The sequence below is a fragment of the Pyxicephalus adspersus genome, chromosome Z (genome assembly GCF_032062135.1).
Source record: "Pyxicephalus adspersus chromosome Z, UCB_Pads_2.0, whole genome shotgun sequence".
NCBI classification, from domain to species: domain Eukaryota; kingdom Metazoa; phylum Chordata; class Amphibia; order Anura; family Pyxicephalidae; genus Pyxicephalus; species Pyxicephalus adspersus.
In genome coordinates, this window is record NC_092871.1 from 43,916,811 (window position 1) to 43,932,637 (window position 15,827).

The following is a 15,827-nucleotide window of genomic DNA, read 5'->3' on the forward strand; positions in this document are numbered from 1 at the left end:
CGTTTTCCAGCGTTTTAAAGGCAAGCTTTAAAACGCTGATAAAAGTGCATATAAACGCAGTAGGAACGTTTACATGTTTTTTTTAAAACGTCTGTGTAGGCCGAACCTACAAGTCTGTTGTAAAAATTTTAAGTTGAGCTGGGTCTAAGTATCAGCAATCACAAACAAACCATTCACTTTTATTTAAATTATTAAAAACACGATGCATGCAGTAACAAAATTATACAACGGTCACCAACCGGTGGTCTGTGCCTCTGTCCGGTGCCAGAGATGGACCCCACTGGGGGGAACGCACAGGGCAGAGCCCCAGACCATGTCCCCCATACAGATCGCAGGCTCAGGGCAGTGGGCGGGTTATGTCTCTGGCTTAGACCTGCGATGGGAAAGTTGGATGGGTTCTGGCATCATGACGTCATTCTGGGGGAAAGTTTCTTCACCTTTGAGTGACACACAGCTCCCCACACATGCACAGTCCGAAGCCGGCAATTTTAGTAATCTACCGGTCCAAAAAGGTTGGTGACCACTGATATAAAATATATAATCTACCAGAAATTGTTAAAAAAATCATTTATCAGACCTAAAGGTGCTAAAACTGAATACAGGTGTCACTGTTGCTGGAAATAATCTTTTGTGATTGTTTCCAGTGGCAGTAAAACAACTGGTGGTTGTACACACAGCAATTCACAGCAATAAGTTCAGTTCTATAGAGAGAGGGGAGGATGAGGCCCTCAGCAGCATTCTCCGTCTTGGACAATAATTGTCTCCGGTCAGTCATTTAGTGACAACATCAGAAAGGCTGATGCCCTTCAAATTCAGCCACCCACAACTTCTGCAGTTTGGCTCAGAGAAAAACAATACAAATGCCCTTTAGATAGCCATTGACAGGGGAAAAAGAGAAAAATAATTGAGTTTGCAAAAAACGGCTGGTAAAGGAATACATCTCTAATTTATAGTCCCATACAGATGTCTGGTAGATGTCAGAGGATTGTCACTGGAAAGGATCTTTCAAGATTGTTTCCAGGGACAGATGAAGGAGTAAGTGCTGCACAAACAGCACAGTTCTGTTCAATGGATGAGTGAGCAGAACTCTTCTGTGATCCCTTGCAAAGGATTGAACAGTGGTTGCTCCTGATCAGTCTTTCAATAAATTGCTGTGGTCTGAGATGAACGGTTGTGCTCATCCTGACATGTAGATAATTGTCACCCAGGATGAACAGAAAATCTGACACGTACAGTGTCCCCCAATCTCATTCATCAGTTTGTTTAGGTGACTATTATCTGACACATAACAAAGCCAAAATGTAGCACCCTGTGATGTATAAGTACCCCTACTGACAATGTTTGCTGTTTTAGTTATATATATGATTTTGTCACTTATTACCGTTTTTGTTTTTGTATAATATATATATATATACATATATTTCCATCAGTTGTATGTCTCATGATTATAATTTCACTTCAGTAATAATTAAATGACAACACAGACTAAAATGTTATTTTTATTACTGAAGTTGTGTTGTTCTTCTTTTATTTTTTAAGGTCCTGAAATCGGAAAAAATTTTGGAATGATGATTAGAATGTGTTGGGAACTCAAGACAAATTGCATGAGGTTGTAATGTTAGGGCTGCAATAGTTTTAGAAAATAAAAATGTATACAAATAGCTACATCTGTCGTACATTACAAGACTATGCAATAATATAGTATCATTTTACAGCAGTACAGCTGTAAGGATGTCTAAGTAGTCCATCCACAATGGCCAGACCAGGGGTTCTTAAATTTTTTAATGTAAAAAAACCAATACAAACGTTATTACTGTACTGGGACACACAAAATACATTTGTACTAAAATGTAAAATAAGCAACACAAGGACCTTTACAATAGCTGTTCAATAAATGAAAACACACACAAGCAGTAGTGATTATAGCTTTGTATTCTTAATACATCATGAAGGTAAAAGAAAAGCATATGAAAACCACTACAGAACCTGCCTTAACTGGTGTTTTAATGCTAGCGGGATAGCCTTTGCAGCACTAGGTCCTAGGTTCAAATCCCAGCAAGGACACTATCTGCATGGAGTTTGCAGGTTCTCCCTGTGTCTGGGTGGGTTTCCTCCCACATCCCAAAAACATGCAGTTAGATTAATTGGCTTCCCCCTAAAAATTGACCTTAGACTACATTATTGACACATGACTATAGTAGGTAGATTGTGAGCTCCTTTGAGGGACAGTTAGTCACATGACTATGGACTTTGTACAGTGTAATATGATGGTGCTATATAAATACTGTGTAATAATAATAATGTTCTAATTTATTTACATAGCCCCATAGCTATGTCACTATTGTGAGTTCACAACCTAATGTCCTAACATCCTCACCAACAGCACAGTTTAATATCCCTAATATAGCCAATTTAGCCCTCACAAAATGTAGTGTCAAAGTAAATAATGACATGCAGAGTTTACAGCTACCATAAATTATCCTAGCTGAAAAGGAATTACTTGTCTTGCTGAATTACTTTCAGTGAACCAGGCTTTTTGGCCTTTTTTGAGATTTAAGGTGTTCAGAGCATATAGGAACAGTGAAGTGAGAACAAAGAGGGTAGATTAAAAAGGATTGCATGGTTCTTCCCCTGTTTTATTGCCAGGAGTTACTTTTTTTTTCAATTGTTGTTTTGTATTAACTGTATTTGATCTCATTATTTACTAAGTACATTGCTGCTTTTTGATTCTACATGTTAGCCAAGCACAAAAATTCTTTCAAAAATGGACATTTACCAGATGAATTTAGCAGATTGAAAATTGGTAACAATTACAAAAACAGTCATAAAAGGTTTTTTTAGGATTATAAATTGATGCAAAAACATTTTGAAACATTTAAAACATTTTTGAAAATGTTCAGTGCTGTTGCAGGTAAAAGAGTCAGTCATGAAATCTTCTTCTATCATGTAATTACTGACTGTCTGTTTTCAGTACTGAATTCTGCCAGGTAATGAATGGAGGAAGAAGGAAGACAATCAAGCATCACCCTGCTGCACTATACCCAATAGTAATGCACAGTAGCCATGGCGGATTATTAAATAGCAAGACTGTTCTTAGGCAAAAATCATCTGATGTGCAATACAGCTTAGGAGCTTGAAAAGTCTGGCAAGGAGGATTCAACTAAATAATAAAATAATATAACCCTTAAAGTAAGGCTTTACTGTTATAACAGTTCAAGAGTGGAGATGCAGATGTTACAAACGAACATCACCTGCAACATAAACATTGTAATTTCAATATTAATTTTAATATTAATTCTCAATATTTTTTATTAACAGCCTTATTTTATTATAACCTGGTGATCCCAACATACATTTTCTGTCTCCCAGTCACATTTGTGTATAGCCAGCTTATGACACACATTACTCAGTTATGGTCTGCAGTTGTTACTTTTCCTGAAAAAACGGCAAGCACCCATCACTGAAGTTCACGCATTTAAACAGGAAGCACTTACTAAAAGGGTGCAAGAGATTAGAATCATGAAACAAAGGATGCAAAAGGTATATAGTTTAAATTAGAAATGCCAAATGTTTGTAAAATAAAGTGTTTTAGCAAACTAAATATCATATAGTTTATGTGTATGCACTTCATGATGTTCCCATACATGATCACAGTAGTTCGGATGTTCTATCCCATCCTCTTACACCACCTGCAGAACCTCCTCCTCCCCCCAACCCCCACCTGCTTACCAACCATTCAGCCACCATTAAAATACACAAACACCAGTTTTGCACTTAAATAGACTGGCAAGCTGCCGTTTATTAACTATAATTAAATAAATTAACCATTCGAGTAAATAACAAGAAAGTATCCAATAATAAATAAATGACAAAATCAATAACTCAATTTTACACTTTTAAATTCAAGCATAAATTGACATAACATAACACCCCAATAAATGTAACCCAATTAACTAAAAACAGAATCCCCCCCTTTTAACCACCTGGGCGTTACACTGAGGTCTAGATTTCTGTACCAAAAGCGGTACACTGTTTTTCATGAAATTTTTTTTTTAAATTGTAGGCCTGTAACTTACAGAAATATGTCCTAACAAGGTTATAGTAGATATCTTGAATATAAAAAAGTAAAAAAAAAAAAAAAAAAATTAAAAAAAATAAAAAACACAAAAATCAGCTTAAACAAGAATACATAAATAAATGAAAAATACTGAAAATGCAATAATTCGGTATACTGTATAGTAATATATTTTTCTAAAACACCTCCCTAGTGTGGTAAATTTTAAAACAGAGTCCAACGTCACATACCTATAGACAAAACCACATAAATATATTTTGTATTATTTTGTATTGGATTGGATACAATACAAAATATTTGAATTTCCCGCTACGACCCCCATCGACAGGCGCACGCGCACGCATGGACATCATCAGGAATCGCCGAGGGACGCATACGTGAATGCCGGGTATTCTAATTCTTTCCAAACTTCCATGCAAAAAGTGTTAAATTTTTTGCATGGAAATTTATTTTAGATTGTAGGCTATAATTCACCGAATTACTCAATATTTACTTATAATTCACCGAATTACAACGAATTACGGCATAACTCACTGAAATATGTCCAAAATTTTATAAATTTAATAATAAATTTTTTTTTTATTAAACATAAAAAAAAAAATCTTTAAAAAAAAAAATAGTGTATAATGTAATGTATATGTACAGTAGCCTATATAATATATTTATAATACAAATATATATATATATTATATAAAGATTTCTTTGTATTGGACTCAATACAGCTTTTTTGTATTGAGTTCAATACAAAAAGTGATTTGAATTTCCCTCCCCGTCTCCCGCCCGCACCGACGCATGCAGCGACGTCACCAGGAAACCCCGGTGATCGTCACTGCACTCACCGGAAGAACACAGAAGAGGAAGGACGTGTCCGGAGGAGCTGCGGGGACCGGGTGAGTATATTCTTACAATTGTAATCCGATTTTCATACAATGTATGACAATCGGATTACAATACAATGTTTATTAACCACCTGAAAAAAGTACCGGTTTAACGCTTTTTGCAAGTGTTATTACCCCGTACCAAGGTCGGGTTTACCGGCCAGGTGGTTAATAATACATAACAATAAACAAAAATATCCCTTATGTTATCAAACTACAACCTCCAAGTTATAAACCCAAACAACCAGGCTGCAAGTCTCAGAAGGCAAAATCCACAACCAACAGGAATTTAACTCCTCCAACATCTCCACCTTGGCCCCTAGTCATCCTGCACTGCCTCAGGAGCTATAATCATCTGTTCACCATAAAGGGGGAGACCCCACCAAAGAGGATCCCCCCTGCCAAAATCCACCACTTTAACAAGAATTGGATCCTTGCCTTCCAAGACCCCAACCTCTAAAACGAACTAAACTTTCCAAATTATAAAGATAACAAAAAGGGGTGGGAAGCTTTTTCCTCCTAAAAGAGGGCATCCCACTTTTGTTTTCCTCCTTTATATTCATCCTATGCCTAATCCCCTCCTACCTCATGCTCCACACTAGCACAGCCCCTCCCAGCATTACTACATTTTGTTAAGCCTTATTACCCCTGGGCTAGGCTTTACACCCTGTCATGTAGGCCCTGACTCTAAAATCTTATGGCTACGGGCCTCTCTTTCCCTGGTTAAAATACCTTGAAAGAAGAACAAACTGACCAGACTGGATTTTACTGAATTTACTAGGCAAATGTGAATGTGGGACAAAACTTTTTGTATGAAAGGACAGTGTTTGGATGCTCCACCAGTGTATACAAGTGCCTTTGCTAAAAGCACTCTTGTCATGTTATGCATGCCAAATACCTGGGTGATTAACAACCACTTTACACATATCCTACTGATAGCTATCCTGTGCTTAGTGTGAAGACAGCTTCCAGGTCTGAGGTCCGTTTCTTCATAGATTGCCTTCCTTTTTATGTGGCCATTATTATTATAATTTATATAGCACTGATATTTTATGCAGAGCTTTACAAAGTCCATTGTCATTTCACTATCCTTCAAAGGGGCTCACAATCTAATGTCCCTACCTTAGTCATATGTCTTTAATACAGTCCAAGGTCAGTTTTTGGGGTTAGCCAATTAACCAAACTTGATGTTTTTGGGATGTGGGAGGAAACCGGAGTACCGGAGGAAATCTACGCAAACACAGGGAGAACCTGCAAACTGCATGCAGCCCAGAGTCCTGGCCAAGATTTGAACCTGGGACCTAGCGCTGCAAAGGCCAGAGTGCTAACTATGTGCTGTTTTTGTTGGTAGCTTTGGTGTCAAGTATTTGAATCAAACTTGAATATTGTAGTATTTAAACGTAATAATTAAAATTTGAACTTTGGATAAATCATTAGGTTGCACTCACATTACCAAATCACATTCCATTCCTGGGGTTTAGCATATCTTATATATATTATATTTATCACAATACAGCGGTTTGAATAGAGCCTTAAGCCCCATACAGATGTCAGATGATTGTCACTGGAAACAATAGTTTGTGATAATTTCCAGTGACAGATGAATGGGTGAGCACTGTACACACAGCAACTTTGTTTTAAAAGGAGAGGAGGACAAGTGAGCAGAACCCCACTATGTTCTCCTCTATAGGAAGTCTAAGTGGTTGCTCCGAATGGTCATTCTTTAATTTGCAACAGCAGATTGATGAAATACATCATGGCTGTAGCACATAGATGTACAGCTGTACACACATAGATTGATGAAAATAATTGTGCGCCACTTCTCCAAACAAACCCGCCTCAGCATATCAGGCATGCAAGCTGCTATCCCTATTGCAAGAGGGCTGAAAGTTTGCACCCCCTCAAGCTATGTTTATACCAGGCCTCATGTCCTTTAGCTTGGAATAGTGCTTAGAATTGGGTTTACACTACAAAAATAGGGGTCCCCACCAAAGCCCCCACAGAAAAATGCTCACCAGCATTGGATTATTTTGCCCCATTCCAAAGAGGGGCATATGTTAGCAAGTGGAGGCTCTTGTTGTCCCCTAGCTGTGCCCTCATAGGGAGCAAGTAACAGGTTGCTTCCTCCCTGGTAAACTGGTTTGAAGTGCCCAATTGATTCCCAACAAACCCACCTGCGTGCTGGTCAAAGAAAATGCAAATGACTACACCACACCAGAAGAAAATAGTTTTCAGGTTCTAGTATTGTCAAAAAAAAATATCTCTTGCAGCTCAGAGTTTGGGATAGTGCCCTCCATATTTCCTGTCTAAACACTGTTTTAATATTAAAAAAGTACCCCCAACTGGCCAAACGTAGGCAAATATGTCATGCCAAGTTTTCCCTTATATCAGTGTCTAGGTTTGAACTAACTGAATGTTTGGAAACTCCTTGTAGATGCTCTTATCGTTCAGCTGGACTACTGTAACATTCTCCTCCCTGGTATTCCACCAACTCTACTCTCTCCTCTGCAATTTTGCCGCTTCCTTTTGTAGTTCTCTTCATTGGTTTCCATTTCACCTTAGAATGAAATTCAAGCTCCTGTGCTTTGCCTTCAAATCCCTCCACAGTTCTTGTCCCACTTACCTTTCTGACCTGGTAAAAAAAAACAAAAAAAAAACAAAAAAAAAAACTCCCCCAGCCGATCTCTCTGCTTCCCGGATGACCTACAACTGACTTCCTCACTTCCTCACTCATAACCTCATCACACGCACAGCTCCAAGACTTTTCTACAGCTGCCCCAACTCTCTGGAATGGTCTTCCTCGTCCTATTCAGCTTGTTCTTACTTTCTGCTCATTTAAAAGATCACTCAAAACCCATTTTTTCAAACCTGCCTACCTGTCTTCTTCTGTCTCTTAAATCCCTCACTACTTACCCACCACTCCATATTGTGTGATACTTTCCCACCTATTAGATTGTAAGCTCTTTGTGGCAATCTCTTCGGGGCAGTGTCCTCTCCTCCTCATGCCACTGTCTATCTGTCTGTCATTTGCAACCCTCATTTATTGTACAGTGCTGCATAATATGTTGCTGCTATATAAATTCTGATTAAAATATTAATATTAAATAACTATAGCAGATAAATTTATTCACCAGAGATTTGAAGAGATTTATATGTTCAATACATTAACTTATATTACCCTTAACCTACATTACACTTCCCATCACAGAAAATTATGGATCTCTCCAACAGGTACAAAAACACATTAGTATAGTAGAGGGATTAAGGTAAAATATATGTAGTTTTTTCTGTTGTCTAATTTTCTATTCTTTTGATGACCACACTCCCCATACCTTGAACAAGCTTTACAGGCACACGAGGTGAAATACATTTTGCCCAGTGAGGTACAGAAAGATATGAAACTTTAGCTCATCATAAAAAAAAAAATTAAAAATGTATTTTATTACCTGCAAAGGATTGAGACATAACCTTATATATTATATCCAGCTCTTTACTTTCATATATATGTTTGAACAGAATAAAAGGTAAATCAATACATATTTATCAGTAATTTATTTAACCTGTCTTTTTAACTTTTATTCTGTTAAAACAATAGTACACTTTTCCTTACCCCCATAATTAAGTATTTGATGGAGTATAAGTCAAAACTGTACAGGATTAGACGAATATACACAGAATTTAAACGGTCCTAAAAGAATAAAAGTTTTACAGCATGAGCAATTTCTCCTTAAGATTTCAGTTCAGTTAAAATGTTTTCTAATATTCTGTGCACACCCGATGAGCAGTAATCATAAGGCGCATAAAAATATTTAATGTAATATTTAAAAGAGCATACAAATAGGTTCTTTGTTCAATAAAGTAAACCAGTCATTTGACCCAGGAACTCCCTTGATTGGTAATAAAATTTACAACCCTTCCTTCTTTGTTCTGTTTATCCTGAGAGTTAAATTTTATCAAGTAACATATTATGTGCATTATGCGTAGTTGCCATTTCTGCCAATATCTTCCTCTGCTAATAAGCAGTTTTTAAAGTCTTGATAACAAAGAAATCCTAATGGTCTTATAATTATCTCAGATTGTTTGGAAATGGCCGTATCTACACTTCCTCTTTAGACGATAACTTGCTGTATGATGTCATTGGGCTGCAAGCCATTGAGTCCATGTTGTGGTTGTTGATATGAAGAGCTTGACATTTCCACTTTTATCATAGAGTCACAGTGTGGGTTGGGACTAGCTGAACTGGAATCACTCTGCAGAGAGCCTGCTCCCTCAAATGGATTCATTTTCTTTTTGTAAAGCTTTCTCTCCTTTGCTCTTCGATTCTGGAACCAAATTTTTACCTGTAGGCAAAGACAGGGAACAAATATTGAATCAGCAGTGCTTAACATTTGGTTCATTGAAGATTTTCAACCTTGTGACACGGCCTCCTCCTAAAATGTTTTACCATGCATGCCATCTTTCCCTCATTTGAAGGTAACTATATCCTTCTTTCTTCATCAATTGTCCCTCATTTTGTTGTAAAGTATAGCCTATTGAAAAAGCTATTTTCTAACTACCAAAACTTTACAAATTCACTAAAGATGTATTCCAACCTTCCTATTTCAAATGAAAGATTGGAAAATCCTCAAATGTTTTTTTTTTTTATAACCTATCATTTTATTGCAATATTTCTTTCTGGTCAGTGTAAAATTGGATGTGGCAGGGGAAAGTTTTGTTTACTTGCATTCTTTTCCCAAAAGGTGTGATTCTTTTTCAATTCAAAAAGTTGGGAGGTGAGACCAGGCAAATTAATTAAGTTAATATTCACATTTTCTGAGGGACGATAAAGCCTGTAAGGCAAGTTCATTGCCAAGACCTAGTGCTTAATGTTCATTCAGTCATTTATAGATACAATTTACTCCAATGATGTTGTTACCCCTCTTAATCTACACAAGGCCTGGTCTGAAGTAGCCAAAACATCAACACTGCCACTTAGATCAGGGCTGGTTTTAGGGTAGAGCAAACCCATGAATCCAATTGACAGAATTTCAGGAGTGAAGGAGGCTGGAATGCTGTCTTTGGAACGCCCACTTCATATTTACCTAGATCCCTACTTTGTCTACAACCATTCCCAACTTTATAACAAAAAAAGTCACAAGTTTTTGTTTGCACAATGCATAATTTTCTACTTTTTTATTTTAAGGAAAAAACAAAACATGTTGATAGGTGATTTAAGTTTGATATTTACAGTTTAGAACTTACCTGTCTCTCAGAAAGGCATAAACTAGCAGCAAGTTCACTTTTTCTTTTTATAGTAATATATCTGCTGTAATGAAATTCTTTCTCAAGCTCCAGTCTTTGATGGTCACTGTAAACCACTCGATATTTTTCCTTTGTTCTTGTTTTACCTAGAAAATCAAATATAGTTGCAAAATTTATTGCAGTAATATCGTATTCATTTTTTTTGAGAATACTTTATTTTAATTCTTTAATTACTAATTACATTTACAATAAATCTAAGGTCTAAAAAGTAGCTTTATTAGCCTGTTGAGACCTGTTTTTCCTATACAACTGGAGGGTTTCAGGCTGCCCAGTTTCATTTATGTCAATAATTTTATATGCTTTATTGTATAATTAGTTGATAACCAAGCCTGTTGGATCACATGCTCTTTTTTGTAGCCAATATACTTGTATTCATGACTTCATAATGTATTAGTTTCTATAAACTACCATAAACTGTAAAGAAGCAGTAACACTTTGTAGTTTGGGGTCATTGGGGTCTTACATCCAGGTATCATGAAGTTCTGTTGAGACAGGATGTGACCAACCCAAAGGGGGAAAAAAGCAAAGAAACAAAGCAAAACACAACTGTGAGGATAACAAACAAACACAACACTACCTAAGTGTGCTGATTCCTTTGATCCTTGTTTTCTCCCTTTGAAGTAAGTTTGAATCATACAGAGGAACAAAGAAGCCCAAATTGGTTCTTTAGGTTCTATTGAGGTGCTAATTTCAAACTGATAGCAGACAAAGGATCCACAAGGTGATCTTATCAATGAACATCTTTTGACAAGTAAAAGATGGAAAGTGTTTCTCAGACCCCCTTTCATGTTAGGGAAAGTAAGGTTGTATTGTCATTAGACATGGGCTAAAAATGTTTTTCATACCAAGGATTGTCTAAATTGTTCAGAAAACTAATTAGCCTCTATTAACTGTGCGACCTACTGGGTACATTGTAATAACATTAGATAATTTATTAATGTTTTATAGGACTTTTTCCATCATGTAATTATTCTTCTGACACTTTGGCGTTTAGAAAGGCTGTCAATAAATAGACTTCAGCCATGAACACAACTATGACAGGCCTCTAATCCTGCCCCAGATTTGCTGGAACTAGCCAATGAGAAGGGTAATAGACCTGTCCTAACTGATGTTTTTAAACAGGATAAGCAGAAGGGTAGAGATCAGGCACATTATCTCACATATATGGGTAACTTAAGCTACCTACACACGTCCAATGGTTCTCGCCCAATAATCGGCTCAGAGCTCATATCAGGCGAGAATCTGGTGTGTGTACAGTGCCAGTCATCCGATGTCTGAATGACCGTCCTTGCGGATCCACAGACGATGGACGACTAACGATACTAATGCAAGGGAAGGGGAGGAGCGCGCAGCAGGGTGACGCGACATCTTTCTCCACCCTCCCCTCTACATAGAGCAGAACAGTGCTATATGTACATCACTCGTTCATGCATAGTCCAGTGCTAGTCTTTGCAAAGGATTGTGAAAGATCCTTTTCAACAACTATTATTGCATGTATGTAGGTAGCTTTAACCTGTACCCTAATTACGGATAACCTGTAGCAAGAGAAATGTTGGATTTCCATTACTGATCTGTTTATTGCAAATGCTAATTGCCTGTGTAAAAAAATACTGAAGTAAGAGACAGCCAGATATTCAGCAATTCCATTGGTTTAACAATGACATCCTTCATATTTCTTTTGCTAGAAATTTTATTTCAATTTAAGACATTCATTCCTGATTGAGAACAGCCATCCTGGAAGTTACATGGGTAATTAGTATCCAATGATTTATACACATCTACATAGCTTGTCTGTACCAAAATATGAATCACATTTAAATACCAAAAAATGTGCTGTCCATGTACTTTCTTACAATATCTGTTGTTGATAAAGGCATGTACAATATGCTAGGTAGGTTTTGTAAATTCATGTAACTGATGTTTCTGAGAATTTTTTTTATTGGATCCTAATTACATTCTTGAACAAACGTGTAGTGTCCTTTAACCTATTGATGCACTTCCTTTTGCTGTTTGCAGAAATGACATCTGCCCTGTGGGAAATATCCTTTTTAGAAAGTTCAATTGCTTAGTGTTTGTTTATTGCACCTTCCTAATAATGTTGGTAGATAGATTCCTTTTGTAAAATTCCAAAAACCTTTTGTGCTTTTGTGATACTTTGTATAATAGTGAGTATTGTAGAGTAGGAACTAATGTGTTTTGGGTCATTTGTTCTCATGCTCATCCCCCAACTTTATGACTTTGCCAGCTGTTTGCCAGTAAATTTGGAAATTGGGATGTGTAAATACAACATATAAGATTATTTTTAATCAATGTTTACTGTAAAATAAATATGACAAACATGCTTTAATAATGTTTCACATTTCAAACTATACGCCCATGATTTACTAGGATTAAACCTATGCACCAATATAGACATGGTTATTATAAAAATCCTGCTATAAAAGCATGTGGTTTCTTTTATATGTTGTGAAAATCAGCACCCTTTCCTGCTGTATTACCTCAAGAGAAAAAAAAAAAAGATTGTGGGGAAAAAAAATCTGCATATCAAAGCAAACAGAAAAGAGGTGTGAGACAAGGCTTGGTGAAATACTTAAAATCATGGAGTCTTTTTACCTGCATTTTAGGGGATACATCTCTGTAATTCTCTATAAATGATTTAGCACTTTTATTGTACTAGATCTAATAAATTAAGGAACAAAATTATCACCAAGAAATGAATACCACTGAAGTAATTTTTTACATTAGCCATGGGGAGATGACTGTTAAGCATATTTATTACTCTCAGGGTTTAGGTTCATATATATTGTACAGGATTGGATACCCTGCCAGGTTTTAGGTTTGAATATAGTCTGTACAAATCAGTAGTAATGGGTATTTGTAAAGAATCATCTACTTATTTACGGGTCTGCAGAGGAATATTGAATTTAAGCTGCAGCTGACTGCAACACCTACTTGAAGACTTTTAGATATCTAAACCCCAGTCAGCATAAGTTATATTGCAATGTAAAAATAATGTACTACAATGCCTTTCAGAGACTACTAGACCGAATTTGCCCAAGGGGTTCCAGAATATTAAACATTTGGGTATATAGTAAACATGGCAGCCATAATGATTTATCTCTAAAAACCCTTTCAGTACAACTGAAGGTCCTTAGATCCCCATGGACCTGTCTACAGCCACTTAGCCACAGGTCAAGATACATAAATTCTAATATGCATGATCACCCTCTTACCACAGCACACTTCTCTGTCTGCTACCTTTACCTTGCAAATGTTATCATCTATAGTAGTTGACAACTCACTATCCCAAAAAAAAAAACCTCGTACCCACGTACCCATGAATTCTATATTTTTCAGTTTTTCCTTGCTTAGAGAGTACTGATAAATAATTGAGATGTGTTAATATGCTAGCAGAAAAGTGATAAGGTTGAGGTCATTCATTTTGAAGAATATATCTTTTCTATAAAGAAAAATATTTTTTTTCTTAGTCCCAGGTGCAAAAGTATATGTTCCTTACATTATTTGCAGTTAATAATTCTGCTAATCCCTAATTGGGAGAATCCTTACTAATCGCACATTAAGTTCACAGCTTTTAAAGATCTATTAAGCTTGTTACACCTACTATAAACAAGAAATTTTACTACATTGTCCAAATGGTGTTAATTAGTTTTTCCACAATAATTGTATAGCACATGTGAACAACATGCTGCTACTGTTTAATGCACATTGCATGATAATTCAGCCTTCCTATGTTCTACAGCTCTGTTCAACTTTTAGATACCTGCATGCTGGTTTATAAATCTCTCATAAGCTGCGTACACACTCGTAAAAATTATCATTGGAAATTAACAACTAACGACTGATCGTGCGATAATCGTTAACAAAAAAAGTGCACAACGACGCCGACAAACAAGGATTGTTACTGGAAATGAACGACCGTCCTGGCAGATCTGATTGAGCGACGATCGTTCACTATCTATTGTGTGTACGGTCATTCAGTGATCATGGATGGTTCTGCAGTACACTTTCTCCTGTACATGTCACTTCCTGCATCATTCAAACAATCATATCTAGCATGTGTACACAATTAGTGGATTATATTTGAACAATCCTATTGTTACAACATGTAGAATTGTGCACAAAATGTTTAAAATAACTGTTCATAATCGTTAGTCGTTTGTTTTCTAACGATAATTATTGCAAGTGTGTACCTAGCTTTAATCTAGGTGCAGTGTAATAAATGGGGAGTTGTGAATATATTTGTGGGGATTTTAAACTATCTGCAAATAACAATGTTGTCAGGTTAAAAAAAAAACAAAAAACAAAAAAAAACACACACACAGGTATGTGCAAATCTAGACCAACTGCAAAAATGTTAGATGTGAAAGCTAGGAAAAAAAATGTCCCAGTTTTATACTAAGACATTTCAATCTAGTAAACCTGTGCCTTGGTAACAACAGATCAAGTAGAACATATCACTAATTTGTGTTATTGATTTTTCAGGCAAATATAATTCAACTGATAGAATCATCATTAAACCTCAAATATATGTACTTTATTAGAAAAGTTAATTTTGGAACACAAAATTAATGAATTCCACCAATTAACTGCAATTTCTATCTACACTAGATACAAGTATTTGGAAATCTGCACTGCAAATAAATGTTATTTTACATACCTATAGATAAGGATTGTGTGGTTTTCCCCATCCATTCATAAGAATTTTGACTTTGACCACTGGGCGAGTGTGCAGCTGAATGAGTTCCTTCTGCTGTATGCATAATCCCAAGTCCAGAAGTATGTGGAGAATTATAAACAGGTGAATTGTAAGGATATTGGTTTGGTGATAAATCAGAGGTCTGTATGGTATTAGTGCTGGATGGTGAAGCAGAATAAGTACTCCAGTCCTCCTGAGGTGACCCATATTGCGATCCCCAGACTCCACAAGACGGCACTTGGTTATCCACGGTTGGTACATGATGATAAGCCACATAATTAAAGTATGGTTGACTAGATACATAATTCTGTCCTACATGGTTGGTATTTGTTGGCCTTACAGAAAGTGGATACATATTAACTTCTTTACGCCCAGGATAGCCAATATTCATAGTTGTAGTGGTTCCACCGTTTGTCATCATTAGCTGGATAGCCCTATTAAATGAGACCTTGCTTTCCTGCCTATCTATGAATAACCCCTGCTAGCTCTGGAGACTCATTGCTGCTCATGACTAAAAATGGTTGTGACCAGGTGCTGGCAATACCAATTTTCTAAGGCCCTATCTGATGTCAGAGATAACTGCCCGCCCACCAAATAAATTTGCATTCAAATGAAAGGCTGGACATCCCAGTATTATCACCTTGTTGCTACTTCCAGTTCTTCCCTTTCAACTTCTATAAAGTTTTCGACATTCCCTGACCCTTATTTGTATGGGTTACTGTGCAGTCCTATCATGCCTAATTTTTTATTCAAAAAACTGCTGCTGTTGTATTTATTTATTTATTTTTGATCTACATACATTTAATAAAAACTAAGTATGTTATGGTAGGTCACCGAGAAGTGCAAAATGAAAAAG

At 36.5% G+C, this 15,827-nt stretch overlaps 1 protein-coding gene across 1 annotated transcript; it reads right to left on the reverse strand.

The window, feature by feature from the left end:
- Positions 1 to 8,928: 8,928 nt before the first annotated feature.
- LOC140344016 (homeobox protein CDX-4-like) lies at positions 8,929 to 15,508 on the reverse strand. The gene is made up of 3 exons (XM_072430913.1): positions 14,933 to 15,508; positions 10,195 to 10,340; positions 8,929 to 9,293 (listed from the first exon to the last, which is right to left on the reverse strand). The coding sequence occupies exons 1-3, from the start codon at positions 15,390 to 15,392 to the stop codon at positions 9,063 to 9,065; spliced, it is 837 nt and encodes a 278-aa protein (XP_072287014.1). The 5' UTR covers positions 15,393 to 15,508; the 3' UTR covers positions 8,929 to 9,062.
- Positions 15,509 to 15,827: the final 319 nt, after the last annotated feature.

Bases quoted from the DNA above. Each gene is read 5' to 3' on its own strand.
- LOC140344016 (XM_072430913.1), bottom strand. From the start codon at position 15,392: ATGATGACAAACGGTGGAACCACTACAACTATGAATATTGGCTATCCT. The intron at 10,341-14,932 runs GTATGTAAAATA...TTGATTTTCTAG, and splicing joins CACACAATCCTTATCTATAG to GTAAAACAAGAACAAAGGAA. The intron at 9,294-10,194 runs GTAAGTTCTAAA...CTTTGCCTACAG, and splicing joins TATGCCTTTCTGAGAGACAG to GTAAAAATTTGGTTCCAGAA.